The sequence below is a fragment of the Pyrus communis genome, chromosome 2 (genome assembly GCF_963583255.1).
Source record: "Pyrus communis chromosome 2, drPyrComm1.1, whole genome shotgun sequence".
NCBI lineage: Eukaryota > Viridiplantae > Streptophyta > Magnoliopsida > Rosales > Rosaceae > Pyrus > Pyrus communis.
Window position 1 is genome coordinate 19,062,360 of NC_084804.1, and position 9,843 is coordinate 19,072,202.

At 38.3% G+C, this 9,843-nt stretch overlaps 1 protein-coding gene across 1 annotated transcript; it reads left to right on the top strand.

Moving 5' to 3' along the window:
• Window positions 1-7,793: 7,793 nt before the first annotated feature.
• Window positions 7,794-8,755, top strand: LOC137724913 (cysteine-rich and transmembrane domain-containing protein B-like). The gene is made up of 3 exons (XM_068463558.1): window positions 7,794-7,923; window positions 8,099-8,462; window positions 8,701-8,755. The coding sequence occupies exons 1-3, from the start codon at window positions 7,794-7,796 to the stop codon at window positions 8,753-8,755; spliced, it is 549 nt and encodes a 182-aa protein (XP_068319659.1).
• Window positions 8,756-9,843: the final 1,088 nt, after the last annotated feature.

A 9,843-nucleotide genomic window follows, 5' to 3' on the forward strand; every position in this document is an offset into this window, starting at 1 on the left:
TTCTTGGTGACTAAGCAAGTTCCTAACACCCTAAGCAAGGTCCAACGTGATAAATTGATACATGATGCAAGATTTTATGTGTGGGATGATCCATATCTATGGAAATATTGCCCAGATCAGATTATTAGAAGATGTGTGCCAACTTCTGATTTTAACTCAATTCTAGCATTTTGTCATTCTTATGCATGTGGAGGCCATTTTGGTACCCAAAGGACAGCTCGTAAAGTGTTAGAATCTGGTTTTTATTGGCCTACATTGTTCAAAGATGCTAGAATGTTTTGCTTAACATGTGATAGATGTCAAAGAACAGGTTCTATTGGTGCAAAAGACCAAATGCCGCAAACACCCATCTTCAATGTTGAAATCTTTGATGTTTGGGGTATTGATTTCATGGGTCCTTTTCCTTCTTCATTTGGTTTCACTTATATTTTGCTTGCGGTTGATTATGTTTCTAAATGGGTAGAAGCAAAAGCTACCCGTACTAACGATTCTAGAGTGGTTTCAGATTTCATCAAGACTAACATTTTCTCTAGATTTGGGATGCCGCGGGTATTTATAAGTGATGGAGGTTCACATTTCTGCAATAGGACCATTGAGGCACTCTTCAAGAAGTACAATGTCAAGCATAAGGTTTCAACACCTTATCACCCACAAACAAGTGGCCAAGCCGAAGAATCAAATAGAGAGGTCAAGCAAATCTTGGAGAAGACCGTGGGGCCTAACCGGAAGGATTGGAGCATGCGTTTAGACGATGCACTATGGGCATATCGCACTGCCTACAAAACACCCCTAGGGATGTCTCCATTTCGGCTAGTTTGTGGAAAACCTTGTCACTTACCCGTGGAGCTAGAGCATAAGGCACATTGGGCCATCAAAACGTTCAATTTGGACTTAGATGCTGCTGGAATGCATCGGAAGCTCCAATTGAATGAGCTTGAGGAACTAAGGAATGAAGCCTACGAGAATGCCCGCATTTACAAGGAAAAGACGAAGGCGTTTCATGACAAGATGATTAGGGGCAAAACCTTCACAATTGGGCAGAAAGTTTTACTTTTTAATTCTCGTTTACGTTTATTTCCCGGAAAGTTACGTTCTAAATGGATTGGACCTTTTGTTGTTACTAATGTTTTCCCACATGGTGCAGTTCAAGTCCAAAGCTTAAGGAATGGGGTGGAATTCAAGGTCAACGGACATAGATTGAAGCCATACTATGAGAATGCCATGGGGCAGGTTGTGGAGGAGATCTCACTCCATGCCGTGGGCACCAATGGTGCCTGAACGTGTTCTTCGTCCGGCTGCAAGACGTTAAAGAAAGCGCTACTTGGGAGGCAACCCATGCCATTCAACAAAGGAAGACCTAGAAAGCACTCCAATTCCAGATTTGCGTTCCTAAACCCTTCTCTTTGTTGATTCCTTCTAATCTGCCTATTTAGTTGTTTTACTTGCTGTTTGTGTGTTTCTTTGTGTGATTCTATGCTTAAAACATTGAGGACAATGTTTGATTTAAGTGTGGGGGGGGTAACTAAGTGTTTTTCATTCAAATTCGTGGGATTTTATCACCCATTATTTCAAAACTTGTTCCTTGCTGTTTTTAAGTGTTTTTAAGCAGTTTTGGTGTGTTTTAGTATGTTTTGAAGTAAAAATCCGTAAATCAAAGAAAAATTTGAAAAATTTGTTTTAAAAAAACCCAAAAAAGAGTTGTTTTTGTGTGTTTGTTTGTGTCTTAGGGTACCTTCCAACACAATGATGAGGATTTGGTTTTTAAATACATGGCTGTTAAAGAGAGTGATTAACATGGATGAAAGTTTGATTTACTCTATGTTTATGCTTGGTTGTGGTTATAACTTATGAATTCACATGCAATCATAAAAAATAAAAATAAAAATAAAAATAAAAAATCAGTTTTTGTAACATGCTTGAAGGAAGGAACTCAAATTAACGCTACAACCTTGTGAGACTTGAACCTAAACGTTTATTTGGAGAGTTCAAATCTGTGCATTCTTTGTTTTCTAAAATCGTTGCATGATCTCATTATTCTTTGCTTGGTTGCTACTTAGAAGGCGTTTCATCATTTAGTTCCAAACACTAGAAGTCATGCCCATTTCATTCAAAGCATGGTATTGATTAGCATAACACATATTCAAGATGAAGTTGTGTAGTGACCACCACTTTAGCCAAAAAGCCGTGTGCCCTACTCCATTATATGTTTAGGTGTTAACCCCATTGAGCCTTGTTTAGCCTTTTCTTTGTTAACCCACATTACCCTCACCTAGCCTAGATTAGGACTATCCATACCCTCGTTCTTAAAGTATAGTAAGCATGATTCAAATGGAATTCCTTTATGACAGAAACCAAGTGTGGGGGAAGTTTTTATTTTGAGAATTATGTGCCATAAGCACGGGTAGAAAGAAAAGAAAAGAAAAATTCGTGAAAAAAAATAAAAATAAATAAAGTATGAAAAGAGTTGAACAATATGAGAAAAAAAGTTCCAAGGTGTTGTTTGTTGAAGAAAGGGTCCAAAAAGTTGAATTCGGCCCCAAGAAGTTGTTTAAAGTCTTCCCCTTGTATTTTTAAGTTAATTTCTGCAAACTAAGTGAATTCTAAGTCTTAACTTCATTACTTTGCTTACTAATGCTTGAAGAACGTTTGTTTTCCCTATCCTTTCTTTGTTAACCAATACCCCAAGCCCCGTTGCAACCCTTAAACTTCTATCTTGAGTGTTATGTGTTTCAATTTGTTGAGTTTGAATTTGGTATGAGCATATGGTGTCACTGGTTCTCGCATCTAAGTAGTAGCATTCCATTCATGAGATCATATCTAAACATGCCTATTAAGTCCGGAAATTGCGTTCTTTGTGATACATATATGTGAGCATTCGTTTTTATATCTACATCAATTCTCTCACATATAACTAGTATAGGGTGTGTAGTTAGAAAATCTGAGTGAAAATAGAGTGCAAATCTATTAAGGATTGAGGGAATTCTCTAAGGCATGTTACTACATTCAAAACATTGTTTTAATTGGTTAATTGTGAACTAGTAAGTAGTGACTATGATTAAGCATGTGCTTAAGTGTTAAATTGACTCAAATCTGTGGGAATGATAATCTTTAACATGTCATGTGCATTGGAAATCCCTGAGGCAAACGTTGGAAGGTTTAGATTATGTTTGTTTGTTTTGTCTTGTTTTATTTCTTTGTTTTGCTCGAGGACTAGCAAAAGCTAAGTGTGGGGGAATTTGATAGGAGCATTTTTATGTGACTTAATTGGCTTGTTCTCATGCATTTATGTTGTTTTTCCTTAGTTAGTTTAGTGTTTAAAGTCATTTTCGTGCAATTTCAGGTTTTAGTGTCAAAGTATGCAAAAAGAAGCAATTTGGAGCATTCTAGAGCATTTTTGGGCCAAGATTGGATAGTGCAAGCATGGAGGCATGAGGATGGACGAATTTGAAGGCTTGAATTCAGTTAGGGAGCTGCAAGGGGGCCTAAAAACCTTATTTCTAGAAGGCTTTATCTATTCACACATGGTGCCTAATTTCTGTATTGGAAGAACAAGCCGTCCTAGCTTGTCACTAGCCGTCCTAGCTTGTCTCCTAGCCGTCCTAGCTTGTCTCCTAGCCGTCCTAGCTTGTCACTAGCCGTCCTAGCTTGTCACTAGCCGTCCTAGCTTGTCTCCTAGCCGTCCTAGCTTGTCTCCTAGCCGTCCTAGCTTGTCACTAGCCGTCCTAGCTTGTCTCCTAGCCGTCCTAGCTTGTCACTAGCCGTCCTAGCTTGTCTCCTAGCCGTCCTACCTTGTCTCCTAGCCGTCCTACCTTGTCTCCTAGTCGTCCTAGCTTGTCACTAGCCGTCCTAGCTTGTCTCCTAGCCGTCCTACCTTGTCTCCTAGCCTTCCTAGCTTGTCACTAGCCGTCCTACCTTGTCCAAGCTACACACATATATCCTTTAAGTGTTTCAAAACCTTTCCTAGCCCTATAAATAAGGGTTTGCAGCAAGGCACTAGGGGAATCACTCATTCACCCAATTTTCGTCCATTCATCTAGCCACACCACTCTCCACATCCTAAAATCCTAGAAACACAATTCCAACCAAACACTACACCTTGCCGTGCCTATCCTCCATCCAATTCCATAATCCCTGATCCTAAAACACATCCCAACCATCCCATCCACCTTTGTGCCGTAGCAAGGAGAAAGAAGGAAGGACTCTTGGATGCTCAAGCTTCGTCGTTGGTGCATTCTAGGTGTAATTCGTTTTATGATTTCAATGTTTAATTTATTTTCCTTTCATTTTGCTATGAACATGAGTGGCTAAACCCCTATTGGTTAGGGGTGATTTCGAAGCCATAACTATGTGTGCAAGTTGATTTGATAAATTCCAGTTATGAGTTCTTGAATCGTGAATGCAATTGGCTTAACTGTGCGAGTAATAACGTATTTGTGTTTGTTAATTAGGGGTCGACACTTAATTGGCTTGCATGAATATGATGCTAGAATATAAGTTTGTTTCACATAATTGTCACACACTTATATGCACAAGTAGTGAAGATTGCTAGTCACAATCGCGTTAAGTTCAATTCCTAGCATAAGTGTCATGATGTCATAGTCACAAGTGCTTTGTTAATGCTTATAGTTTTCATTGAACGTAATGATCTTTGATTGTATCTTTATTATGATGTCATGTAAGGAACTTTTGAAGAATGCTTTGGGTTGTCGTATGATGTCATCCAATTCAATAACACAAGGAAAACTTGAGAATTAACTAGTGATGTCACGGTTAATTTGGGGCATTGTCATTCATAATTCTATGAAGGAATAACTGGAAATCGAGTCATTTGCATACTTGTCATGTGTGGAGAAAGAACCCCTAACTAGTCCATCATCCATTAAAAACCCCAAAAACGTTTCAAGATCAGTTTTACTTTGCAATCTGTTTTCTCAACTTTAATTTCGTCCAAATCAAATCCCCCTTTACTTTGAAGTCTCAATTTAGTTAGAAATTGTTTTGGTTCATGTTTTTAAGTGTTTTGAGTCATGTTTTCAACCAATTTCGTCCAAGTTAGTGTAGGTGCTCAAAACTGCCCAGAAAGTGGTTTTTAGGCAGTTTTGAGTCTTCTAGTTGCTGTTTTGAGTTTTTGTTTTGTTTTAGTGTTTTAACTTTGGTTTTTCATTCTTTGAGTCCAAATTAGTGTTTTTAACTTTGTTTTGGACTTCTTAGGTCAGTTTTCAAGAGTTTAGCAATCCCTCCTAATCCCCGGTTTTGAACGATCCCTACTTACATACTTTGCTACAATTGTCAGAAGAGGGTTTAATTTGTGTGCTTAATATATTTTGCATCAGTAGGCAAACTAGGGCTTGACCTAGATGCAGTCACAAAATCAAACAAACATATCAATCCTCAAATTACATATTTTTCATGTTAGAATCAAAGGGTATTCCTTTCCCAAAAGAAGGGTTGTAATTAATAGGCACGTAGCATAGAATGGGTCGAACTCAAATTAATGAAACCCTCTTCATCAAGATGAATGAGGGTGAAATTGTATCGAATAAATTATTTGTTTTCGTAACAATTTTTGCTCAATAGAGTGCATTTTTGCTTATTGCCTTAAAGTAGTGGTGATGATCACCACCATATTAATTTATGGTTTAAATTTCAAAATTTGTTTAATAGATAGATCAAATCTAATTCATCCAAACCACCACTTTAGGGCAGTGAGAACAAACTAGATCATGTCTTAATCTTTTTTATTTATTTACCTAATTATGAAATTTTATTTTAAAATTTCAAAATTTGTTCTAGTTATCAATGTTTAATTAGGTTAAAAGAAAAATTATAGCCCGACACTTAGTATTACAGTTTAATAGTAGATATCAATGTTTAATTAGGTTAAACAAAAGATTTGTGAATATCGAGTTCGATACCAATTCATTTTCTTATCTCTCATGTAGATATTGTCACTTCCCGGGCCCGCTTCACCACCGTAGCACGATATTGTCCGCTTTGGGTTTACCATTCCCTCACGGTTTTATTTTTGGAAACTCACGAGCAACTTCCCAGTGGGTCACTCATCATGGGATTGCTCTAGCCCCCTTCTCGCTTAACTTCGGAGTTCCTATGGAACCCGAAGCCAGTGAGCTCCCAAAAGGCCTCGTGATAGGTAGGGATGGAATATACATATAAGGATCACTCCCCTGGGCGATGTGGGATGTCACAATCCACCCCCCTTAGGGGCCCGACGTCCTCGTCGGCACACATGCGGCCAGGGTTAGGCTCTGATACCAAATTGTCACATCCTGGCCCAGGGTGGATCACTTCCCGGGCCCGCTTCACCACCGTAGCACGATATTGTCCGCTTTGGGCTTACCATTCCCTCATGGTTTTGTTTTTTGGGAACTCACGAGCAACTTCCCAGTGGGTCACCCATCATGGGATTGCTCTAGCCCCCTTCTCGCTTAACTTCAGAGTTCCTACGGAACCCGAAGCCAGTGAGCTCCCAAAAGGCCTCGTGATAGGTAGGGATGAGAATATATATATATATATATATATATATATATATATATATATATATATATATAAGGATCACTCCCCTGGGCGATGTGGGATGTCACAGATATATTATTGTATACCAATTCATTCCTTTTCCTTTTCTAATCGAACCATTGACAAAGAATTAAGTTGTACAATGAACCAAAATCGAAAATTTTCATCAAATTTAAAAGGACAAGTACGATTGTGATCACCAGCCCACATGCTATTGACTCATCAACCACATTGATAAACCCGTTTCGTCTCTAATTATTTAACATGTTTAATGAAATAATTTAGCATTTGCTAGTATGCTCACAGCTCACTGAATCCAAATAGCAGTACAAACTTCACAGCATGTACATAACCTCATTTATCTCTATTCAGTAATATAAACTCATTTATCTCTATTTGAGATTGTCAATTTCAGACACGATATGTTATCATGACTCCAAGGATACACGAATATAAAATGCGACAAATACAGGACTAACACAACTAAAACATGATTAACACTGCTCCCACAATATGTACCAATAAAATTATATCTTTTCTTTTTATTATTATATAATTTTTTTTTTTTCCTTCAACGATATAATTTGTTTGGATATAACTCCAACAATTTCAAACAGAAATAAATTTTGCACATCTATTTTGACTTTCGACATACTTTTTCTTTTAGTTCTTCGATTGAATAAGTCAAAAGATAATTAAGGACTAGAACTAAGATGAGGGGTGCAAAATGTGAAAACAAAAAAAAATTGTAAAAATCACTCCTATGAAAAATGGAGATGTATTTAAAGCTCCCTTTCAAAATAACTTTACGACAGCTTTCCAAAGACGTTCACTTGCATCACATCATGCACAAGTGCTCTCTCAACAATACAATAATGTTAATCATTGTTGAAGAATGTGAAGTCTCACATCACAAATCTAAAAGAGTTCAATACAACTTATAAATTGAAACAGTTTCAAAGCGTTAAAATTCTCATGTAAGCCATCAAATACAAATTTTATATTTTCCATTTTCATGTTCTCACTTTAAAAGAATCCAGCGTGTCAAAATTAAAACAGAATTTTGTTAGCCGCGCGCTATTTACTATAGACTCATTGAATTAACAAACTTCCCTAGATTTTGGATATTGATGGAGATAAATCTCTCTTGGTTCCTTGACCAACAAAAGCTCACCTCCTATCTTTTTGCATTAAAAGCAAGAAATTACATAAGGTAAAATTTTCATTAATCAACAAAATCGATCTAGAGAACACCAACAATGAGTGATCACAACCAACACCAGCCTCCTCCTCCTCCTCCTCAACAACAACCTCCTTCACAGCCTCCCAATAATGTTCCTCCTCACCAGCAATCTCCAAGTGGTGTTTCTGCTCCTCCTCCTCCTCAAGGTTCAATAGGTTTCTCAAGATTTGGTGTTTGATTCTCCTCTCCCTAATATCGCTTGTATATACTCATATTTTTCCTTGAATTCGCATGCATTTGTTGGAAATATAACCTTGAAATTTATATATTTCAATAACGGGTTCGTTAATTTTGATTTGGCTTTTGTAAATACTGGAATAGGTTATCCACCACCACCTGAAGGGTATCCCAGGGACATTCCTCCACCACCTTCATATCCCCCGCAAGGATACCTCCCTCCACAAGGGCAATCTCCACCTCCAGGCTATCCTCCTCAGGGTTCTCCACATCGTGGGCATCTTCCTCCAAGTTCTCCGCCACACGGGTATCCTCCTCAAGGCTATCCGCCTCCAGGTTATCCGCCCCAGGGTTATCCTCCCCAAGGATACCCTCCCCAGGGCTACCCTCCTCCCGGATATCCTACTCACGGCTATCCTCCTCCAGGATATCCCCCTCATTACCACCCCCAACCAGTCCATCATCAGCAAGCCAATACTAGTAGCAGCACGGGTTGTTTGAATGGCTGGTATGTTTACGCCTCTTCTTTCTTTGTTCTCTTTGTATGGACGCATACGAAAATGTGTTGGCTCTTAATTAACGATCAACGACATTTTACGTGACTTAATATTTACAGTTTCCTCACCCATTTTATACAAACTTATGCATGATACTCTATATTTTGCATGATGGTATTTTAAGGGGATAGATGAATTAAGTGAATTCTCTAATTTTTTTTTTTTCTTTCAATTTTATAAATGGTGCAGCTTGGCTGCTCTCTGCTGTTGCTGTATGTTGGATTGCTTATGGGGAGGAATGTGATTGAAGTCTTATTTGATCGAAGAATATTCTGTACAAAATTATTCTCCTAAATGTAGTTGCCAAATATTTCTCTATTATTTAGGTTTTGTATCTTCTTCTAGAGTGTCAATTTGCACTTCCTATAAACATATGACAGTGAAAAAGGGTGTAGTACTATTTATTTTGAATCTTTTAAATAAATTAAATTTGGCCTTGTTAGTTTATTGATCAGGAATCAGGAGCTTGGATAGAAATTAAGGAGATAGAGAAGGAATATCTATCTGTGACTCTGAGCAAATAATATGCTCGATCTAATGCTTGAGGAAAAGCCCTCACTCGCTTGACAAGGTTTGTAAAAAGCTTTACACGAAATATAAATAATAAAATTGAAGAGGGGAGCAAAGTTCATATCTTCATGGAGGATAGTTGTAAAAACCAAAAGAAAAATATTAAGAAATTTAATTGTTGAAATATTATATATTTTCAAATGAAATTATTTTTATGATATTCGAATTACACTAAAAAAAAAAAAAGCTTTCTGGATGACCATGTAATGTAAGCCGACAATTTTAGCTAAGAAATAAATTTTTGACGGGAAAAGACCAATTTTCGCCGGCAAAGACCAATTTTCGATTATTCCGGACCCGCGTTCCATGGCCTCAACGGGAACCCTACCTCAGAGCTCGCGCCACAGACGGAGGCTACCCTTCAGATGGGCCGGCAAGCCCTAGATGTGCAAATCTCCCATCTGCGGGGTAGAGCCTTGAGATGGAACAAACCATCATCACAGCTCTCTCGACGATCAAAACACGCATCTTGCTGGCACAGATGCGTGAGCAACTGCCCTGGCCGCAGGTGGTCCCAGGGACGGGAGATTATGAACGTGGAGCGGTGCCTTTGCCTGGCTTAAGAACTGGACGAAGTTCGCCGAGCCTTGACGGGAATTAGACACCGAATATGTCCGGCTACAGTACCAAGTGGAAGCCGAGCGCATCAAGAGAGATTACGCCATATGGCTGCTCGGCAATTATCGTTTATCATATGTATTTTAATTGATTAGGTTGTTGACAATAGTATTCAAAAGAAGAGAGCGGAAGAACGTAGAAAAT

What these genes read in the sequence shown, in the direction of transcription:
- LOC137724913 (XM_068463558.1), top strand. Translation starts at nt 7,794, where the DNA reads ATGAGTGATCACAACCAACACCAGCCTCCTCCTCCTCCTCCTCAACAA. An exon ending in TGCTCCTCCTCCTCCTCAAG is followed by an intron (nt 7,924 to 8,098) that starts GTTCAATAGGTT and finishes ATACTGGAATAG; the next exon opens with GTTATCCACCACCACCTGAA. An exon ending in ACGGGTTGTTTGAATGGCTG is followed by an intron (nt 8,463 to 8,700) that starts GTATGTTTACGC and finishes TAAATGGTGCAG; the next exon opens with CTTGGCTGCTCTCTGCTGTT.